Genomic DNA, 23,645 nt, shown 5'->3' with positions numbered 1-23,645 from the left:
AAATAAGCCAGACACGGACGCCTGGGTGGCCCAGTTGGTTAAGCGGCTGCCTTTGGCTCAGGTCATGATCCCAGAATTCTGGGATCAAGCCCCGCTTTGGGCTCCCTGCTCAGTAGGGAGTCTGCTTCTCCCTCCCCCTCTGCCCCTGTTTGTGCTCTCTCTCTCACTTTCTCTCAAATAAATAAATAAAATCTTAAAAAAAAAAAAAATAGAAAGAAGCCAGACACAAAGGGACAAATATTGTGTGGTTCCACTTATATGAGGTATCTAAAGCACTCAAATTCATAAAGACACAAAGTAGAATGGTGATCATCAGCAGTTGGGAGTAGGGGGAATGGAGAATTATGATTTAATAGGTAGAGCTGCAGTTTGGGAAGATGAAACAGTTCTGGAGATGGATGGTGGTGATGGCTGCACAACAGGAATGTTCTTAATGCCACTGAATTGAACACTTAAAAATGGTTCAAATGGTATATTTTATGTTATGTACATTTTGCCACAAAAAATATTGGTGAATCTTGGGAATGTCATATGGGTTTTATTATACTACTCATGCAACTTTTCTGAAGGTTTACAATTTTCAAAATTAAAAAGTTGAATAGGAAGACTTAACACTTAGTTTTGAATTATAAAAGTAGAATCATACATCTGGAAACAAAAATTTAAATGAATACCTATTTAAAAGCTCTGTAATTAAAAAAAAAATCCAATAGTACCATCTTCGTGCTGAAATTAGATTAAATCCACAAACAATTGACTATACACAAATCTTTCTGTTAAAAAGAAATATTTCTTAATATTATTAAAAAGAAGACTTTGTGGGGTACCTATGTGGCTCATTTGGTTAACTGTCTGCCTTTGGCTCAGGTCAATCCCAGGGTCCTAGGATTGAGCCCCATATTGGACTCCCTGTTCACCAGGGAACCTGCTTCTCCCTCTCCCTCTGCTGCTGCCCCTGCTTGTGCTCTCTCTCTCCCTTGCTCAAATAAATAAATAATCTTTTAAAAAAATAAAAATAATAAAAAGAAGCCTTGGAAACCCATTCTCAAGAAACTGAACTTTGATTACCAGGTAGCAAGTTCAGAAGATAGCAGAATGGTGTGTAATCATAAACAGATTATCTCTTTGGGAGCAAACCTTCTGACTAATTCTAGGTCTAAATAGCAACATTCCTATTACTGCTTATACTTGTAATTAGCCAGAAGCCTTTGCTTCCAAAAGCCACTTATAACATCAGATAGCAAATATAGTCACCCATATTGAAGCTAGATATGATATCAGACGCCTAATACAGTTGTGAGTCAAAGAATAAACTTCAGGGGCGCCTGAGTGGCTCCTACTCTTAATTTCAGCTCAGGTCATGATCTCAGGGTCCTGGGATCAAGCACCAAGTTGGGCTCTGTGCTCAGTGTGGAGTCTGCTTAAGATTCTCTCTCTCCCTTCCCCTTTGCCCCTCCCCTTGCTCTCCCTCTCTCTCAAATAAATAAATAAAATCTATTTAAAAAAAAAAAAAACTTAATTTCGTACCAGCATGGAATACCATGCTAGTCCCTCACAGGCCTTTTCAGCCATAACAATGGCAGTGTAATATCAACAGGCATCATCTTAGAAAATTAAGAAAAATAACATATTCAACTCTTCTGAAATATCAAGTTCTCCAGATAGACACGAATAGCAAGAAAATAAAAAATAGATTCAGAAGAGATATAGTTAAACATAAGCTACTGAGGGAAGAGGAAAATTTATATCCCTCAGATATTCCACATTCTTAAAACTAGAAGAACAGAAAAAATGATTTTTTTAAACATAAAGTTCTTAACATAATCACAGGACTCAATAGCTATCAATGAGAAATCACTTTGCTATACTCTCTGAATACTAAGAAAAAAATATTTTTTGTACCTAGAATCTGTATCAATGATATATTCTATGAATATGTAGTTATGTTTACATAGAAGTTTCACATAAAGCAATAATATTTAATGGTTAATAAAGTGGCTCAATTATGAACTATATTTAAATTGACTGTAGATGGCGCCTGGGTGGCTCAGTCGATACGTGTCTGCCTTCGGCTCGGGTCATGATCCCAGGGTCCTGGGATCGAGTCCCACATCGGGCGCCCGGCTCAGCAGGAAGCCTGCTTCTCCCACTCCCCCTGCTTGCATTCCCTCTCTCACTGTCTCTCTGTCTCTGTCGAAAAATAAAAATAAAATCTTAAAAAAAAATTAAAAATAAAAATAATAAATTGACTGTAGAATAACCTTCTCTTTGACTGTATCAAATGACTCAACTTACATGAATCTCTGCTGCTACTGTTTGCTATATAAAATTATAGCAAGCTAAACCATGTGCTCCCAAAGTTTATAAAATATATTGGAATATTTAGGATAAATTCAGTTTCAAACGAACTATAAGCTTATTTGAGATGTTTACCAAAATAGAACTTTCAGCACAGAATCAATGAAATCCTTTTTATGAGTATAACTAATTTCCTAACTGGAATCTTTTTTTTTTTTTTTGTATTTTCATTGAGATATACCATAGATACTGCAATCTGAAGTGTATAGCTCCATGAGTTTACACAAAGAAAACACACATGTGTACCACTACCGAGATCAAGATAGACTTTACCAACATCCCAGAAGTTCCCTCCCACTCTTTACCCACCCAACTCTCCACACAGTAAATACTATGCTGATTCTGTGTCCATAAATTAGTTTTGCCTGTTTTGAACTTTATATCAAGAAATCATAGTATGTACTCTTTTGTGTCTGCCTTCTTTTGCTTAACATTAAATCTGTGAGATTTACTGATATTGTTATAAGTAACAGCAATTTGCTTTTTTTCATTGCTATATAGTATTCTTTTGTGTGAACATACACAATTTGTTTATCCATTCTAGTAACTGGTGGATATTTGGGCTGTTTTGTTTGGGGACCATTATAAATATGCTGCCATGAACACTATAATACATGTCATTAGAGTACACATGTATCCATTTCTGAAGGATACATACCTACTAGTAGAATTGCTGAATCAGAGAGAATTTTTATGTTCAGCTTACTGCGAAACCATTTTGCAAAGTGACTGTATCAATTTATACCCTACTAGAATCCAATTGTTCCACAATGGAATCCTTTTAAATAAGGTTCAACCCAACTGAACTGCTACATTAATAAATAAATGGAGTTTTAGTTTCAAAGAGTTTGAACTTAATTGTAGGTAGGATCTGACTAACTGAACAATTAGTCAATGTTTACATGTAAATTTAACCAAAATGCTTAGATACCAGTTTACATATCACCAAAATAAAATCAAAGATTAATTTTCCCCCTGACAACATAAATCAATTTATACAGGCTCAGCTCTTAAAAATAAAATTCTCCCATATTTATCATTAGATAAACACAAGACCAACCGATTATATTTCTAGAATTGGCAAATCTCTGCATAAAGCGTGAACTGGTGAAGAGCAATTCAAACATTCTCTCAGCACTGATATGAAAAACACGGTTGATATAAAGTCTTCCATGAAGATCTTTCTCAGGAATATTTTCTGGGGAAACAAACAAACAAACCACAGGACTGAAAGGGAAGAAACCAAGGAATGGTAATTTCAAGATTTTGTTTTGTTTGTTTTGGCACAAAATGGTTTTTAAATGTGATTACAATTATCAGCACATTCCAAAACACTATTAAAACTCTAAATTGGCATTATATACATAGGTACTGTATGTAAGTATACATAATATATATCTAATTAAACTATATATGATCAATATTTCAGTCATCAAAACCCAAAAGATACAAAAATATCTAACTTAAATGATATTAAACTTCCACAATATATCTCTCAAGAGTATTTCATAAGTGACAAGGTTAATACTGGGACACATAGGAGTGTATCTACCACAGCAATTACCAGGTCCTATTTCTGAATGCTCATACATTCAGTAAATATTAAATAATGAACGGCTCTAACATCTGCTGCACTAACTCAGTCGGCTGAATAATGCTTCCAGCCTGATTTAAAGCTGACTGCCCCAAGATAAGTATCATCGTATTCACAACCTATTCTCAATACTACACAAAAGAACTAAGAAATCCTTCTGAAAAGTATTCTTCAAAGCTAAATAATGGAATATCACATTTTTCTGGGAACCTGATAATGATAATGATGTTGAAAACTACTGGTAGCAAATAAAGAAACAATATCTGCTCACCTCTCCTCATGTTCCCTGGAAACATTATATAAAATAGCCCATGCTTATAGGGTACTTACTGTAAGTCAGGCATTATACTAAGCATCTTACAAGTATCCATTCATCTTATCCTCACAGCAATCCGGGGAGATGGGTGGTATCATCATCATCTCATCGTATAGATGAGGAAAACTGAGGAACAGAATTGCCAAAGCTCCATAACTAGTGAGTGACTGAAATGGAACTTGAATTCACTGCAGCTATAGGGCACACAAACTTAACCTCTATTTTATACTGCCAGGAGTTTAATTTAGAAGAATGGAATGGAATGGGAATGGAAGGGAAAGGGAAAGAGAAAGGGAAAGGGAAAGGGAAAGGGAAAGGGAAGGAAAGGAAATGAAAGGAAAAGGTTAAAAAAGAGAAGAGAAGGAAAAAGACAGCCAGGAATAAGAGCCTGGTAAAGGAAATAGAGTAAAGCAATCCAATATGAAATTTTAATGATTTCAGGACTGGGATTATTTATTATCTCCAAGATTATGCTCCATCAATACAGAATAAAAACTGTGACAAAAGCTCCCCATATTACAGATGTTATGCTCTAAGAATTATCTGTGTAGAGCATCTTGTCAATATTAAGCCATTGGGAAGCAGTCTGGTCAAGTAAAGGCAGTAGTCTAAGAATCAGAAAAATTCTTCTAGCTCTGCCTTCATCCCAACTACTGATTTTTCTCCCTCATTAAATGATTTGTGTCTATTTTGCTACAGGTGCAAAAAACTTAGGGCTATCAGGCAGATATTGATTTACCTTTTCCCTGCAACAATACTATATGTAGGCAAAAGCTAGGCATGGCAATTTCAAATAATGGCTCCTTTGGTATAGAAATAAATCACTGAAACTAGGTAATGTGCTAAGGTTTTGTGAGATAACTTCCCAATTAGGCTTGAGAAATAGCTTTTTCTGAAATAGAATATATGTTCATTGTAAAAATAATTCATATATTCACAAAGAAAGCAGACAAGTATAGGTGATTCTATTGATCCTGCTCATTTCCCTCACAGATCTTATCTCTATTTGTAATTATATCTTTATTGGCTTATTGACTTGTTTATTGCCTCTCTCCTGCATAAGAGTCCAAGTTCCATGTGAGTAGAGACCATGTTAATTTTTTTTTTATTTTTTATTTTTTAAAGATTTTATTTATTTGACAGAGAGGCACAGCAAGAGAGAGGGAACACAAGCAGGGGGAGTGGGAGAGGGAGAAGCAGGCTTCCCGCGGAGCAGGGAGCCCGACGCGGGGCTCGATCCCAGGACCCTGGGATCATGACCTGAGCCAAAGGCAGTCGCTTAACGACTGAGCCACCCAGGCGCCCCGAGACCATGTCAATTTTAAACACCTGTATACATTATGTACTTGGCATGCAAGTGTTAAATAACTATTTTTGAATAACTACTGAAGATGCTAAAAGAAGTATATTAGGATCAATTTTTATTTATAGGACTTTCATTGTACAACCATATTTTTTAGCTTTTTATTTTGGAATAATTTTTAATTTATAATTAATGAAGCTGGGTGTTATTCCCACTCTTTCCCAGTAATGTGCTTTTTCTGTACAAGGATCCAATCCAAAATGCCACATTGCATTTAGTTGTTTATCTCCCTCGTCTCCTCCAATTATAACAGTCCCTCATTCTTTCCTTGTTTTTTAATGGCCTTACACACTTGAAGAACACTGGTCAGGTATTTTGTAAAATGTCCCTCAATTTGGGTTTGTCTGTTTTTTTCACCATTAGACTGGGGTTGTGGATTTGGGGAAGAATGCCTGCAAAGGTGAAGTGCCCTTCTCATCAGACTCAGGGGATCTGGGCTATCAACGTGATTTATGATAATGGTAACCATGATCACTTGGTTAAGGTGGCGTCTGGCAGGTTCTTCCACTGTAAACATTACCATGTTCATCTTTCCATGTTCTGTTTGTTAGAAATGAGTCACTAAGTTCAGCCCACACTCAAGGGAAGGAGAATTAAGCTCCACCTCCTGGAAGGGGGAGTATCTATGTATATTATTTGAAACTTGTGCTTTCTCCCCCATTTACGTATTTATTTGATCATTTATATCAGTATGGACTCATGAATAGTTATTTTATACTTTAGGTTATAATCCAGTGCTATCATTATTTATTTTGTTGATCAAATTTTTTTACTTTGGCCATTAGGAGCTCTTTCAGGTTGACTCCTATGCCCTTTTGATATTCCTTTTTTTTTTTTTTTTAAGCATTTCTTTATTTCTGGCCCTACAAAATACTCCAGCTTCATTTTGTGTATTCCCCACCTCAGCCCTAGAAGCAGTCATTTCTCTAAGGAGTTCTCGAACTGTAATTCTTCAAAAGTAAGTTTCTTGTTCACATTTATGAAGGAAAGAAAATTACACTCATATAAACATTTTAATATATTTTCACATTTCACTTAAACTCCATTATTAAATTTTTCTGTATTATGACTGATAGAATAGAATTCATGGCACTACCATTGGAAATTATTAGTACCTTTTGTATGTAAATTAATTCAAAGAAGTAAGGACATGAAATAAACTATTTCTACCTGGGATTATTTATTTATGACATTCACAGTACTCTAAAGCCTCCTGTACAGGTAACATCACCAATAATATTGCTGTAACATATGAAGCTAGCAAGTGGTATTTCAAGTGGGGAAAGGAACACCACTCAACCTGGTAGCAGGTTACTATTTCCAATAAAGAAGAAATATTTCTTGAATTGAAAATATTCAAATCTATTAGTTTTTGGCCAGTGGAAATGATGGGAAAAGTGAGACAGATAAATAAATATGAGAAAGACATGGGCATGAAGGAATAAAACATATGTTGACAGTGTTTTGAGGGTTCACGAAAAATGTACTAGGTAGGTATGCAAGAACAGCAGATGATTGGAGTTTGACTAACTAAGGACACACAATTTGTTATATCTTCTATCTTCCAAAAACTGGTGACCTGCTATCTTCTTGAATCAGACTGAGGGTTTTCTTTGCATCTGAAAAACCAAGTTCAAATGAGAGTGTTGTTCAAAAACCTGACTCAGGTAACTATGTCAGGGTTACCTGGTTTAGTCTCATGACTGCTTCCCTGATGTGCTAGACATGGCTTTTGCTAAGCTTTCTCAAGAGGTCTACTTGTCCTCACCTTTAGTAATTAATAAGCATCACCTGATATTTGATTCTTGTTTTTCTTTGCTTGGCTTTCCCATTCATCTTGTTCTGTCAGCTATAGGTCACGGATTTCAATTTTGCTAATCTTATGTGCCCCTCCTCCAGCCTAATCTTTGCCTGACTTAGCTTCCATTCTCAACATAAGTGACTTTGGTTAGGGAATCCTGCCACACGTTCTAATCCCAGCTATATAAAATTAAATTTAACTCTGTCATGACACAGCCCAGGTGTGTCATGCCATCAGACAGTTTGTCAGTTTCCACTCAAGGCTCTACCTCCTGGGGAAGAGGTTTCACAGACTATCCATGACATGATAGAGCAGGGCAGGTGAAAGAAGTAAATCCTAACGGCAAGAGAAATATTATTGTGGCCGAAAACATGGCCATAATTTCCTTATACTTGTAGATGTGAATACACTGTGTCAACTCATCTTCATCTGCCAGGAAACGCCTAGCACCTTCTCATATGCTCTGAACTCCTCCCCAAAACTGGGCATGTAGTTAATAAGCTGAAGAAAGCTTGTCAGCAACAACACTGTAGATAAACAAGGTTCTACAGCTTATTCTGTGAAGTATTACATATCAAATTTTTAAGTTCGTACATGGTTTAACAGATTAAAACACAATGCTCAGCATTTTGTTCAGGAGCTGGCGGCCCAGAACCCATTTCTGGAAGTACAGAAATATCCCCAAAGAGGCACCCTTCAATCTTGATGGGTTCTAAACTGCCTACCAAAGAATAAGAACATTAAAAAAAGAAGCCAGTCAAAGCAGATTCTAGGCTAACTTTCCCTACACAGGCTTCAGTTAAACTCCGCATCAAAGGGACTGAACTAGCTGCTTCCGGTCCCTCTGTGAGATATTTCATGATACGCTGCTTTGCTGATTCCTCTCAGGGATACACGAGTCTAGAGGGAGTCTCTACTTCAAAATGGTCCAGTGCCCCCCCTCCCAAAGATTACAATCTATAGGTGGCAGAAAAGAGGAAAAAAGAAAATCCTCTCATTTTCTCACTGAGTGCTCACAATGGTAGATCAAAATACTATCATTTTAAATAAAATGATGTTGGGTTTAAAATAATCTGCCACCTACCTAACACCCTCTAAATCCACACACAAATTTCCTGGGATGGTTTGCTTCTTTTGACCTTTCTTATTTTCCCCAGTTCACTGACTTCAATGTCTTCACAACCTCACAACTTCCAAAAACTAAAAAATAGATTCATTAATTCAATGCACATAATAGGTCTGATAAGCCTGAGATTTTGAAATCTGCTTAGCGAAAGCAATGGAAGTACTTGATTTGTTATGTAATGATAATCTAATAAGAAAAAAGTCATCCCGTGCACCTTAAAGGAAACCTCCACAAAAGAAGGCTGGATACTGTATGTAAGGTCTTAATGCCGTAAAGCCAGTCTTTAAGGGACACCAGCAAGGGAGGAAATAGGATCAGGGCTCCCATGCAATACAGCAACTACACTACTGCTATTCTTTATTTCTAGATATGAATGCAGCTCACATGAGATTTAATATTACCCTTTATGAAGCTTATCATTAATGTTAATTTGATAGGATCAATAAGGAAACTTCTTAAGAACCATTCTTATAAAAAAGAGCAGGTAAGAAAGAGGAGGAAAAGAAATCCTTGTTTTGGCGTCACTTACCTGTGTGGCCACTGGGTGCCAGAGCAGACCTTCCTAAAGTCAGAGGTTCAGCCAGGCAAGATTACTAATTCATACTGCTGCATACCAAAGCATGAATGGTAAGGACACTAAGAAAGTCTAGTCATTCATGGAGCTCAATCCTTTTAAAAGAACTTACTCTCAACTATCTTTTCAAAAGAATTCAACAACTGTCTTCTTAGTGCATTCTGTGATTTTTAGGAACTACTGAATTTTTATTTATGTATTCAAGAGCAATGGATTTAGTTTTCATTAAAGATACTTGCTACAGTGTTCCCAAACCAAAGTTGATTTAGATTTGGTTTTCATAGATTTGGTCTTGGTTTGCTTTTAGATTTGTTTTTTTTTGTTTTGTTTTGTTTTGTTTTTAATTTATTTATTCATGAGAGACAGAGAGAGAGAGAGAGGCAGAGGGAGAAGCAGGCTCCCAAGGAGCAGAGAGCCCGATGCGGGACTCGATCCCAGGACCCTGGGATCAAGTCCCACATCGGGCTCCCAGCTCAGCAGGGAGTCTGCTTCTCCCTCTGACCCTCTCCCCTCTCATGCTGTTTCTCTCTCTCTCTCGCTCTCTAATAAATAAATAAATAAAATCTTTAAAAAAAAAAAAAAGCCTTCGGGGCTCCCACACCAGGTCTAATCTGAACAGTAACTGGACTAGCGAATACAATCATATCCCACAGACCCAAATCACTATAATGTCCCCATTGCTAATATCATGAGCATTGCTGGACAGAAAGCACAAAGAGCAAAATCCACTGGCATTGCTCCCTTTCCTGAAATTGGAAAGTAGTCACTCTTCCGTATCTTTCCTACACAGGTTTCAGTTAAATTAGTGTCCCCAGACATGTCTCCCCACTTCACTGTTTCAGATGTCAACAATCTTACAGTTAAAAAAAAAAAAAGATTCCTTAAAATGCCCATTTAATAAGTATGACAAGCCCCAGGTATTAACTTAGAGAAGGTAGAGAGAACATGATTTCTTATAAAGTTTCCTTTAAGCAATTTCCTACTTTCGTATCTCTCTCTCTCTCTCTTTTTTCCTTCCTTTTTTCTTTCTTTCTTTTTCTTTTTTTTGGTAGTTAAAAGAAAGTAAATTATGGGGTCTATAACACTATTAAGATTTTTATTCAGATTTGCCTTTCCATTCATGGAGATCTTCAAATTCCAAGCTTCTGAAAAGTGGAGATGGGTTAGACCTAGCAGCTTCTTTCTGCTATTTTTTATTAACTTCCACCTTTCTTTTCGTTCTTTATAGAGTGAGAATGTGTCTAATGCAACTAAATTCTCAATCTGCATTCACCCAATACAAAGATAAACATTAAAAAACACAACTGAAATCTTATTAAAATTTATAAGAAATTCTTTACCTTCATCAACAGAATCTGAGGTGCTGCTTTTGTCCAGAGAAAGATACTCATTTTTATTCAAGTCCAGTGATTTTGATGGCATTCTACTTAACCTCTTTTCTGAAGTTAGTAAAGGACTCTTTTTCATCTGTTTTTCACTTTGGGGTTCCTCTTTCCCTGACCCCTAAAAGGCAAACAATCCAGTTAAAAAAACATATTATTGGCTTAGATTTTAAGGAGGGATCTTTAATAATAAAGATGGTTTGAGGGGCGCCTGGGTGGCTCAGTCGTTAAGCGTCTGCCTTCGGCTCAGGTCATGATCCCAGAGTCCTGGGATCGAGCCCCGCATCAGGCTCCCTGCTCGGCGGGAAGCCTGCTTCTCCCTCTCCCACTCCCCCTGCTTGTGTTCCCTCTCTCGCTGTGTCTCTCTCTGTCAAATAAATAAATAAAATCTTTAAAAAAAAAAAAAAAGATGGTTTGAAATACAGCTCTTTGAAAAATATGTTTGTTACGTTTACATCACATTTCTAATACAGTCCATAAAATATTGATAGATAATAATATATTATCTTACAATAAATTCTAAAGTCATCTTCTTACACAGTAATGAACAATAAATTTATGAAGAACATCATATAAAAAGACCTCACAGTTAGCATCATGTGAATCGCTTTAGCAGAAGGGAAAGGGGAGCAGAGGACAAAAATAATGGAACAGCAGGTTCTTTGGGGTGGGAAAGGGAGAGGAATCAAACCCGGTTAGTGTCCCCAGACAATACCTGCCCCATCATCTCAAGGAAGAGAACTCCCCCATTCTCAAGACCAGTAACTACAGGGGAAAGGGAAAGAAAATAGATAAGAGTCACATAAGAGTACAGTAGAAGAGACTGGATTAACAGGAAACATTAATTTCTTTTTTTTTTTTTAAAGATTTTATTTATTTATTTGAGAGAGAATGAGAGACAGAGAGCACGAGAGTGAAGAGGGCAGAGGGAGAAGCAGACCCCCTGCTGAGCAGGGAGCCCGATGTGGGACTCGATCCCAGGACTCCAGGAACATGACCTGAGCCGAAGGCAGTCACTTAACCAACTGAGCCACCCAGGCGCCCGCAGGAAACATTAATTTCATAGCAAACTTATAAGAACACAGTTGGCCTTGCTGTTAAGGGACTAAGAAATTGGGCATTAAAAGATATTCAATATATCATTCTATCCATACTTTTGGGGGATGATTTAATCAAGATACGTCATTTCTATAATAAGTTTAATGTTAGGCATTAAAGTATGAATGCTATTGCTATGTTAGTATTCAAGTAGAACTGTATTATAATTAGGTTTCATAGAACAGTGTAAAAATATAAACAATACAGCAAAGTACCTTCTTGCATTATCTGTCTGTAAGCAGATGAAAGAGCATATTTCTAATTCTTATTTTCCTACCCTGTGAGATCTTTGAGCAGCACTGAAGGGCAGAAGCTCCAAGGAGGAGACAGGTTTCTATTGGCCACTCAGAAAGCAGAATAACAACTGGGACCCAAGACACAATTTATGAAAGGATTATACTACCCTAGTCAGAGGACTGATTCTTCAAGCAAAGATTACTGCTAAAATTGAGATTTGATTTATTTTGGAGTTTCACACTACAAAGCAACATGATTACTTAGCTGACTCAGAACCTCTTTAGCAAATGCTAAGTAGAGTAAGTTTCCACACATATTTCTCCTATTGTTTATAATTAAGATATGGTTCCTATTATAAAGAATAGGGACAGATACTTTTAGGAAAAGTAACAGTCACTATCTTTGAGTGGTTGGCATCTGGACAACTTTTATTTCTTTGCATTCTTTTCTATATTTCCTGAATTTTTCCAAAGAATATTAATTTTATAACTAAGAAAGTTATAATTCCATTTTAAAATGTTTTTAAAAATGTTATTTTTCACTTTTTGTTATTTCCAACTTTCTTGGAAGTAAAAATGAAACAAAGTAAGTGACATATGATATTTGTTGACATCTGAGAACCTCACTATACTGTTCTTGAATGCAAAAAAAAAAGGAGTGAACTTCTATATTACTTGTATTCCATAACCCGAAAACCTCTATACTAAACATCAATGAACGTATGATCACTCTTAAAACATTAAAGTCTTCCTCTATATTCCATTTCCTTTCCCTAAAGGAAATATGACATCCTTTAGGGATAAAACTAGAAGCAAGAACCAATGGATTAACTATTGTAAGAGCAGGTACAGAAGATGATGTCGGGGCGGTAGTAAGAAAGACTCAAGATTAGTAGTTTTGAGAATCCAGTCCTCAAAGTCAGGCTTTTGTAAAAGGATCAGGAAATTGCAAGAGATCTCCTGTCCTGGTACCTCCCTAAAATTGAGTGGTTTGGTTTTCTCCATGAGAACATATACAGAGATTGGCATCCAGAATCACCTCCCTTGTACCAATAGTAAGTTCCTAAGGGTCTCTAGATGAATAGTTTCGTAAGAAATCCACAATACAAAATCAGACTGGGATAGATGTATGACAGTTGCCTGAAACAAGTTGATAACTTGGTGGCCTTTACATATTCTGTTTCAGTGTTTTCCCAACACTTATCACAGATGCTGGGAGCTCCATGGGAGAAGGTAGAAAAGGTCCCTTGCTAGCTATATGCAGATTCACCTTCAATTGTAATAGCTTATGGTTATTGAATACTTAATGTGTGTTAGGGATCGTTCAAAGCACTTTCACATATATTAATTCATTTAATCCTTATTTAAAACCCCTATGGGGTATTACTGTCTTCATCTTATAGCTGAGAAAACGAAAGCATAGAAATGTTAAGTAATTAGGTTAACTTCTTTAAGGGCATTCAGGCAGCAAGTGGCAGAGGTAGGATCTGAAAGCAATGCTCTGCTTTAAACCAAGAAATTCAGCTGTGACCCAGACTTGCATCCCCAATCAGCAGAATGAAAGCTCTATAGTAGGTGCCCTCTCAGGACTCAGAATGCGGTCTCCAAATGCCATTCTTCACTAAGAACTATGGCCCATTAGGAAAATGGCTGATACTAAGTCTGGGACAGTTAAGTGTACAAAGTGTGCCTGGGACACATAGTTGTGCTAGAAAGAAAGGAAGCCATCAAAGATTATTGATCATTTCTAAAAAACAAAGAAGCCAACCTGAAGTGGCTCCTGTTGACAGAGGAGACAAACCGAGTATTTAAAAAAATAAATATAGGGGTGCCTGGGTGGCTCAGTTGGTTAAGGGACTGCCTTCGGCTCAGGTCATGATCCTGGAGTCCCGGGATCGAGTCCCGCATCGGGCTCCCTACTCGGCAGGAAGTCTGCTTCTCCCTCTGACCCTCTTCCCTCTCATGCTCTCTGTCTCTCATTCTCTCTCTCTCAAATAAATAAATAAAATCTTTTAAAATAAATAAATAAATAAATAAATAAATAAATATAATGACTCAGATGATAAAAACTCATTGAAATTAAAAAAAAAAAAGCAATGGGCTTATAATGATACTTGAAAAAATAAAGGAAGAAACTAAGTAACTATGAATTAACCGGATGTGCCCGCTTTCATAGTCAACTTAAGAAGCACCCGTTGTTACTCAAGCATGCAGCGCAGGGTTCTCATCTCCCCGTTCAAAACAGATTCTTTCTACCACACATACCACTTAATCTGAGAAAAATTCTGCTAACTATGAATTCCTCTATATTATTATATCTTTAATGACGTCCAACCCCCTTATAGACTAATGCTCAGGAAACTGTCTGGTAGTTCTGCTCCATATCCAGGTCTGAACAAAACCACATATTATTCCCATATAACCTCTGCTACTTACAGACTTAAAATCTTTCTCCTAAGATAAAGGGGCAGCCTGACATCTTAAATTTTTAAACATTTTGTACAGTGTATTTTTATTTGATCTTGCATTATGATTAACACATAGCAGCATCAGATATATTTTAAAAGGGATACCATGCACTAACCCCTTTTGGTGGATTTCCATCAATTGACTCTGCTTCTGAAACCCGATTAACTGATTCTCGGGTAAAACTGATGGACTTGGAAAATTTTTCATCTCTCTCCCCACAGTCATCCAAGCTACTTCTTCCTGGACTTCTGTAAGAAACACATCATTATAAAAATATAATCAAGGTCAATTCCATACCAATGAGTGATTTAGTCTCCCCACTGAGGTCCTTTGCTATTATAAAGCATTTTGACAACAAACGGGTTTTTGTAATGTAACAAATAAGCCCTACTTATAACAAGGCCATCTTCTTAAATCACATGCAAGTTGACTTCATTTCAGAAAACAAAATATGCTCACATGAGATTTTATAAATTTTAGAAACCATTAAAAAATTAACCATGTACAAGTGGCTGTAACAACTAATACAATGAATATTATAGTTTGTTTAAATTTCAGTTATAGACCACCACACAGCTTTGAAAGGTGCAGGGTAGATGTTTGTTGGATGCCAGTCAGTACCAGAAGGCAGTTTCAGATCTCCTTCCTTCTGATTCAGTTCCGGCTGAGGTGGTGAGTCCCTCCCAGGAGAGGGAGCTCCTGATATCTGAGCACAGACCCCATCAATCAGTCCATGCCCGCCTTTTTGCTCTTCTCCTTCCTAAGAACAAAGTTTAAGGAACAGCTTTCATATGGTCATAGGAACATGACTACAACAAATGTCCTGAGACCTACTTTTCCTCTCTCAGGGAGGAACATAAAGAAAGGAAAATCTATGAAAAATAAAAGGAGTACAACTGATCTAATGTCCAGGTCTCAAACTTACTAAGCAATTATTCCTATGTAATCTTTGCTACATAGAGACTTAAAGCTTTTTAAAAATAATGTAGCAGGCTATCATCTTTAGCCATGTTATCCTAAGGAAGGAACACCCCTATTCTACCCCACCCAAATAATACTTAGGTCTGCCACCAAGTCACTCTTGGCCAGGCAGAATGGCAGGGCTAAGGGGACCCAACAAGAAAAATGGCCTTGAGACTAGCTCAGCAGCTGAGTGTCTGCATGTGAGGATTTTAAGGATGGGGGTGAGCTGTGGAGAAATACGGAAAGGAAAAAGGAGGAGGGAGAGAGTGATGGAGAGATGAAAATGAAGACAAAGAAGATGGGAAGAGCTGAGGAATTAAAGGTTTGAGACATACGCTTCTTTCGGTAATGGGGAAAAAAGAGGAAAGGAAGAGAGGGAATGAGGATCTGGCCACATATTCTCTGAGAAAGCACTCAATCACCAGAAGAAAACAGCAGCTTCTCTGGTGACTTCAAAAAGCTGGACCTTAGAGTATACAAAGCAACTCGTCAAAAATATTCATTCCCTTCTTCTTCAAAGACTAGAAACGCCTCGAGGTGGGCGTTTCTCCAAGGGACCTTGGAGCTCATCTCATTTCAGAGATGAGAAAAGTGAGGATCAGAAAGGCTAAGAGATTTGCTTGAGGTTGTGCAGTTACTTGGTGGCCAAGTCCAGACTAGTATCCAGATCTTCTCCACCGTAATCCAAGGCTCTCTGCATTATGTCAATTGCTTTTCTACCCAGCTCCAATACCTAAGAGAGACTAGGAAACTTTACAAGAAGAGCAGTACAATGGAAATTTTTAACTTCACAGAAAACTAATAAAATATGTATGTGTAACCACATAAAAAAGACTAAAATGTTGATGCTGAGTATAAAGAGGATCAGCATAACTAGAAGGCTACCTAAATAAAGGAAAAATTATGTACACAGTGAGACTTCTGAAAGATTTCTATTTTAAGATTTATTTGCTATAGAATTTTTAAGTAAGAGTTTTATTAAGATATAATTCACATACCATAAAATTCACCCCAATACAGTGTACAATACAGTGGTTATAGAGTTGCACAGTCATGATCACCACTACATAGTTTTAGAACACGTTCATCCCCAAAAAGAAATCCTGTACCCATTAGCAATCATTCCCCATTCTCCCTTCCTCCCAGCCTCTGGCCACTACTAATCTACCTTCTGTCTCTATGGATACACTCATTCTGGATTCCATTTCATATAAATGGAATCATACAATATGTGGTCTTCAGGGACTTGCTCCTTTCACTTGCTTCTTTCACTTGTAATGTCTACTATAGAATTTGATGTATTATCCCTAATTGTTCTTATTGCTATGACCTCAATTACCGTTGGACAAAATGCACTTTTACTTGTACAGGTTAATAAAAATGTCCATTCTTCCCAATGAATCACAATCAGTCAAAAACGATCTCTCACCTCTGAATCTCTTTATTACATTATCTATTGCTCCTTTTGGCCTTTATCATTTTCAACCTTATATTATAATTATTTGCATTCCCCATAGTACTATCAGTTCCTTTCATTAATGCATTCGATATTCGAGTGCCAACTACATGTCAAGCACTACTTTAGGGTTTCCTCGAGGAAACATCATATTATCTTTGTATTCTTCAAAATAACTACCAGCTAATTTATTTTATTGTTATCCATACGATCAGAGATGTCACTAGGTACTTCTCCAGATCCTTAAAAAAAGCTTTACTAAAACCACACTTTAAGCAAATCCTAGATAGCACAGTTACAAAACTAACATTTCCTTATATGTCCTGTATTTGTTTACCAATTTAGCAAACTACTCACTGTCCTCACCTTTCACTGCATTCCACTACAGCGAACAAAGAGGCAAATTCCACCCAAGGATGAATTAATAGAAATTCTAAATTAGTAAAGTCTAAAATAATTCTGCTTGAATTAATGATTAAATCGTGAAATTTCAAAACATTTTGCTCTACCTTGGCTGCACATTATCCTCGATGGACAGAGACAAGTTTTCCATCTCTTCAGCATTTAAGCCTAGCTCACTGCCATAGTTCTGCTGGAGCAGCTGCCAGAATTCCTGTCTGGTCAAGCTCTAAAATGACAGAAAAATTACACCAAGTATTGGAAAATATAGGATAGGATAACAAAGTGATTCAAAACATGAATTCTGAAGTCAAAATGACCTGTTGTGCAGATTCTAAATGTGTAACTTTGGTCGTTGTTTGACCTTTCTAGATGTCAGTTTTCTGTATCTGTAAAAAACGGGTCCACAAAACTTATCTGACCGGGTTGATAGGGGGAGTAGATAAAATGCTGATTTTAATAATAACTACTGTAAATGGGAAGTAAGATGTTTAAAATGGTCTTTGCGTACAATAGTTTGTTCACGGTATCTGGCAATCACCAATCTGCAATTTAAATTCTACAATCCAACCAGTCTATTATGACCACTGGATCAACATTCAGAGTTCTAATCATCAATTCAGAACCATCCTCTTAATTCATGATTTATCTGACTATTTCAACCATTTTAAAAACCTTATATATCAGGGGCACCTGGGTGGCTCAGTCGTTAAGCGTCTGCCTTCGGCTCGGGTCATGATCCCAGGGTCCTGGGATCGAGCCCCGCATCAGGCTCCCTGCTCAGCGGGAGGCCTGCTTCTCCCTCTCCCACTCCCCCTGCTTGTGTTCCCTCTCTCGCTGTCTCTCTGTCAAATAAATAAATAAATCTTAAAAAAAAAAAAATCAAAAATATCCAAACAGTTACCTACAATAAAGTTATTCAAACTAAGTAAAATGTCAGGGCTCTTTGGGTCTGAATTACATTAGCCTAGAATAGTTATCTAAGGCTGATAAGAAACTCTCATTGTAAATAATGTGTGTCTAATGAACAATAATGTTCTAACATTTTATTTTTTAGTATACACCACTTGTTTGGTGGGCAAAGTCTTGAGGATTAGTGTTCATAAAAGAAAAATAAAAAGGATCACTAGTGGCAGAGAAAGTTAAGGAGCCACTGTCCTTGATCCTAAAGGTACCCCCACACATTTCTTTTCTGACTCCCACACCAAAAAAGACATTTGTGAATAGCAATTAGCTCATACTAATAACTCAATCTTTCAAAGACACTAGCTTTGAAATACTTTTAGTGTCATAAATGGACTGTTAACTTTATAAAGAGAAACAAGAAATATTTCAATATACTTGTGGAAGATTAACCTTTTATAAAAACTTCTCTGGAATAATAAATATCAAAGTATTCCAAAAACAGACTAAAGGAAGTGGATAAACCAATGATAAATATTCAGACAGCTTCCTAAGAGTGAAAGATATGAAACTTAGACATAAAATATTAACAACAAAAACACAATTTTATTTGACTACATAAATAAATGTTTAAAATATATTATCAAATACTATCAGGAAGTTAACAGTAAATAGAGTAATATACTTTTTTATCTATTAGTTTATACATATATGAACTCATATATAAAGTATATATTTATATATACAAATATAAAAATATAAAAGTATATATAGTATTTTATATAAAAGGTATAAAGTATGTACATATATATAAATTAATGGAAAACAAAATAGAACTCATTTAGTTCACTATCTTTTTTTTTACCATCTTTTTTTAAATTCACCATCTTACAGATCTACTAATTTGTTAAAAATAACTTTACAAAGTTGGTCAGAAGTCACAAAAAATGTGGTTATTTGTAGTCATACTGAATATTTAAACATTAAAACATATACCCAGACTGATATTCATGATTCTCTGAATAATAATTCTCTGTGGTTTTTTTTGTTTTTTTTTTTTTCAAAGATTTTATTTATTTATTTGACAGAGAGAGACACAGCGAGAGAGGGAACACAAGCAGGGGGAGTGGGAGAGGGAGAAGCAGGCTCCCCACAGAGCAGGGAGCCCGATGTGGGACTCGATCCCAGGACCCTGGGATCATGACCTGAGCCGAAGGCAGTCGCTCAACCGACTGAGCCACCCAGGCACCCATAATAATTCTCTGAATTAGGTTGTTTTAGAAAACAACCTCAATTTTCAACAAAGGCTGACCACCTACCTGCAAACAATGGAGGGTCTCCCAGGTTCAGCCTGTAGAGAGTACTTTTACAAAATAAAGATGAACCAAGTAGCAATCAGATAAGACTCAAAAGTCAGAAGATCAATTTCTGGCCCAGAAAGCTTTGTATCCTAAGTATTCTGCAGTCTTTATCTGCATCAGAGTTCCAAATACTTAATGACAACTATGTGAAATCACTGCTTTAATCTTCTCATTTCGTTATGAGAGGCTTTTCCTTATGAAAGACATGTTCTACTGAGTTTAAAGCACATTATTTGTCACTTCCTGGTCTGTAGAATCAGCACTCTTTCCAAGGTTGCAGGTCAGAATGCAGAAGTGGTAGTTACACCTCACTCTACAGGTTCCTAAGCCACTCCTACTAAAAGAAGATAGGTAAACAGGATTTTATTAAAGGGACAGTTCTCAATTTCTTCTTTTCCACACAAGATTAGGAACAATAAAATGTCAATGAAAATATCTGCTTGTGCTCAATTATGTAAGATGCCTATCGCAATATTATTCCAATCTCATTTTAGAGATTAAATATATTAAGGGTTAAATTTTTTCTCCATGCTAACACTTTCTATTCAACTCTGACGATGTCATTATTACTTCTTCATATGCCACTTCTTCAGTATGGATGTAGCAGACCCATCAGACTTGTGTATTAACCCTTTACAACTATCAAAGATTGTTATCTCTTGAGTATTATAAATGGAACGCCAGGAAATAACAGGAAGAGCAAGCTATTCAGTTTGAGCAATTCCAATAAGCACTCAGCACATCATTCATCACTGAAAAGTTTGTGTCTTCATTACTCAATAGTTCTTTCCTTTAAAAATATTTCTTACTTTCTTCAGAATAATTTCCTGGCAGGGACCTGGACTGTAATAAACACTACAGAGAGTCTCATCTACCAATTCCAATTTATTTCCCTGAAGAAAAATTTTCTTCTAAATGAAAAATCACAGCTTGCCCCAATTTCTACCTAGTTATTCCATTTAATTTAGTAAGATGTGTGGACAACATCAAATGCTACTCAATGAACTGCGACGATATCCTTTGGTGGGGGTTGTTAAAACCTAATTATTGTATGCAATAGCAGAATGAAGGACCAGAGCGACAATGGAGAATACTACTCCCTCAAACTGTAGAGAGCACACATGGGGGCTAGAGTCCACTGTCTAAAAATTAGTGCTTTTGACATATTATGGTAGTTCTCACAGGCTGAAACTGTAGATAGATATCCTTACTCTACTATGGTAACCAAATTGCTATGAGAAAAATATACATTAGCTATACTGGAAGTGATTTTATATACCTTTGCTAAATACAAAAATCCCTATAGCAAACCATGAGTATATAGTAAATTTAGTAGGCTTAAGGGGGAAAAGAGAACCTAAGACTTAGCCCCAAAAAAGCCTGGTACACAAAGGCTGAGTAGAAGAGGAATGGCCAACAAAAAAAAAAAAAAAAGAGGAAAATACCAGGGAGGTAAGAGGGAAGTCCAGAAGGAACGCTGTCATGGAAATCAAGGGAAGAAGGTGCTCAAAATGGAGGGAGTATATAGTGGTTGCTGACAGATCAAGTACAAGGACCACATACATTGCAAGTACAAATGTGCCAAGGAGTGAAACAGCCTGGCAAACCAGTTCACCATGACTAGCATTGGTGGTGGGGAAAGAAGGGGAAGGGAGAAGGAAAAGAGTCAGTGGGAAGGGGGAAGCAGCCAGAGCATGAGGAGCCTTGTATGCCATGCTGAAGAATATGGGGTCTACACTGTTAAAATATAAAAAGTCACCTACTAGTTTCACATAGAAAAGTAAAAAGTTCAAAAGTGTGTTTTTGAAAGATACTCTTTTAAAACTATTATCGCTTTGGTAACAATCTAAAGGACAGATTACAGTGTTAAAAAGAGATCATTAGGAGACTTTTGTAATGGTTCAAGCTAGACACGATGAGGGCCTTCATGAAAAACACGACATGGTTGGAAAAGAAGAGGTAAGGAACAAGGATACATCCAGGTTTCTGGCTTAGGGGACCAGGTAGAAGGAGGCACACTTCACTGACCAAGGGAAAAGAGGTGGAGGAGTTCTACTAATCAAAAAGGTAAAAAAGAGGGAACAGTATAAGAATACAAATACTTCTCCATTACCAGGCTATTATATAGAAAATGTGACTAAAATAGTTAGCAATTTTACATTTATTTTTTCCCAGGTAGGTTTGAATGTTGCCCTTACTAGATTTATAGCACTACTAGAAAACTTCTAGATTTCCAAGTAATTCCAAAAGAAGTGATCATTGGGGAGAGGCCCAAGAAAGAATAAGGGGATTTGATAAGGCTGAGGAGTCTGCAGAAGACGGGATGCCACTGTTCCAAAAGGTTTCAGAATTTGACATTAACTTCATAAACTGACCACTTTTTGGAGAATGGCCTCAGCATTGTCAGCGCCCTGGAGATGCACTCAGAGTGGCTGACTTTAACAAGCCACACTCCCAGACCTCATATACTCACTCAGTGGTAAATATGCTAATGCACAATAGGGGAACAGGCCTTTCTAATCATCCAAAATCTTTCCTTCTGCCACACAGGGTGCCTCAACACGTTGGCAGTCAGGTATTAGTAATCAGAAATTTGCATGATAAGCATGGAATCAGAGCAAAGGTGGACAGTTTTCAAGGACCAACTGTGATGTTGGTGTGGCCTGATGACTCATCTCTGTACATTGTCTAATGATAACAGTCTGCCTCTGTGACTCTACCTTTCTGTCCTAAGTCCTAAGTTCTTGGCCTAAATTCAGCCAAACCCCCTTCAGACTGACATATTCCTTCTTTATATATACTAACACATTCAATCAACTGTTTTTAAACCGTTTTTCCCCCAATGCACCTGAGGAACAGGACCCCTTTTTGTCATTCTCCTATTAGCTATTCCCAAAATAGAAGCTGGAATGACAGATATCATAATTTGGAGAGGGAGGCGTCTGTACACATCTGAAGAGTGCCTCTCATCACCTCATCCCTAATTCTGACACATGCATCTCCTTCTGCCCTTAGGGACTAAGTCTGAAAGCCATTCTGTCTCTTTAACCCTCACAATTTAAAATGTGTGCAGATTTCTGCTCTCAGAGGCCCTGGATTTAAATAGTCACTCTCTCGGGGCACCTGGGTGGCTTAGTTAAGGTCCAACTCTTGATTTTGATTCAGGTCTTGATCTCAGAGATTGAGTCCCACTTCGGACTCCATTCTGGCAGAGTCCCACTTCGGACTCCATTCTGAACACGGAGCCTGCTTGGGATTCTCTCTCTCCCTCTCCCTCTGGCCCTCTCCCTACTCGCTCTCCCTCTCCCTCTCTCTCAAGAAAAAAATAATAATAATCACTCTCAAATGTACTCTTCAATTTGCATGAAGAGCTAGCTTCATAGCAGCCCCTATGTACTGGCAAGAGAGACCACTATTATCTAACTGAGAAAAACAGTGCAAAAAGAACATTTTGATTCATCCTGCCTGTATTGTATCAAAAATCCTAAATCCAATTATATGATAATATCACGAGGAACATGAAAGGATTAATATTAAGATTTGAGCTTTAAACAAAAGTCTTTTAAGTTTTCAGCCGGTTAAAAGTAATAACCTTATATATACACATCTTGTTTTCTTTTTTCTCTTTAAGATTTTATTTATTCATCAGAGAGAGAGAGAGAGAGAGAACACAAGCAGGGGGAGGGGCAGGCAGAGGGAGAAGCAGGCTCCCTGCTGAGCAAGGAGCCCAATGGGGCACTGGATCCCAGGACCCTAGGACCCCAGGATTATGACCTGAGCCGAAGGCAGACGCTTAACAAACTGAGCCACCCAGGCGTCCCTACATCTTGTTTTCTTAATAACTCAAGTATACAGAAAATAACATTCTTTTGGCAGTTGAGGATTCTTTAGTGTTTCAAGATAATCATTTGTTCTCATGGCACAAAGAGGTTTAAGAAATTGAGTTAAATGAACATTCAACTTAGGGCATACCTTGAATGTTGTTTCTGTAACTAAATGCCTGTGTTTTCTCCCCATCATTTGCCTTTTCCTTGAGCAGAGAAGTGAAAAAGTGTTGTTACTTAAATGTAATGATTATCTTGAGTCTAAATCATTGAGGCTTTACTAAATTGAGTCAAAAGGTATTTACTGAGCATCAGCTATTTATAATACAACCCTATAAATTACTGTCCACTTTTGAGAATAAAGGGCACTATTGACAGAGTGCTAGATGATAGTGGGTAAATCAAGATGTATGCCAAACCAG

The 23,645-nt window shown here is 37.1% G+C and overlaps 1 protein-coding gene across 1 annotated transcript in view; it reads right to left on the bottom strand.

The window, feature by feature from the left end:
* Positions 1 to 23,645, bottom strand: part of GRAMD1C (GRAM domain containing 1C) — an 86,208-nt gene that overhangs the window by 18,470 nt on the left and 44,093 nt on the right. The window contains exons 7-10 of the mRNA XM_044914156.1: positions 17,246 to 17,364; positions 14,433 to 14,565; positions 10,473 to 10,635; positions 3,419 to 3,556 (exon numbers count right to left, since the gene is read on the bottom strand). Coding sequence (XP_044770091.1) covers positions 3,419 to 3,556; positions 10,473 to 10,635; positions 14,433 to 14,565; positions 17,246 to 17,364 — 553 coding nt within the window. The remainder of the gene's footprint in view (positions 1 to 3,418; positions 3,557 to 10,472; positions 10,636 to 14,432; positions 14,566 to 17,245; positions 17,365 to 23,645) is intronic.

This window comes from Neomonachus schauinslandi, chromosome 1 (genome assembly GCF_002201575.2).
Source record: "Neomonachus schauinslandi chromosome 1, ASM220157v2, whole genome shotgun sequence".
NCBI lineage: Eukaryota > Metazoa > Chordata > Mammalia > Carnivora > Phocidae > Neomonachus > Neomonachus schauinslandi.
This window is presented reverse-complemented; position numbering and strand designations above follow the sequence as displayed.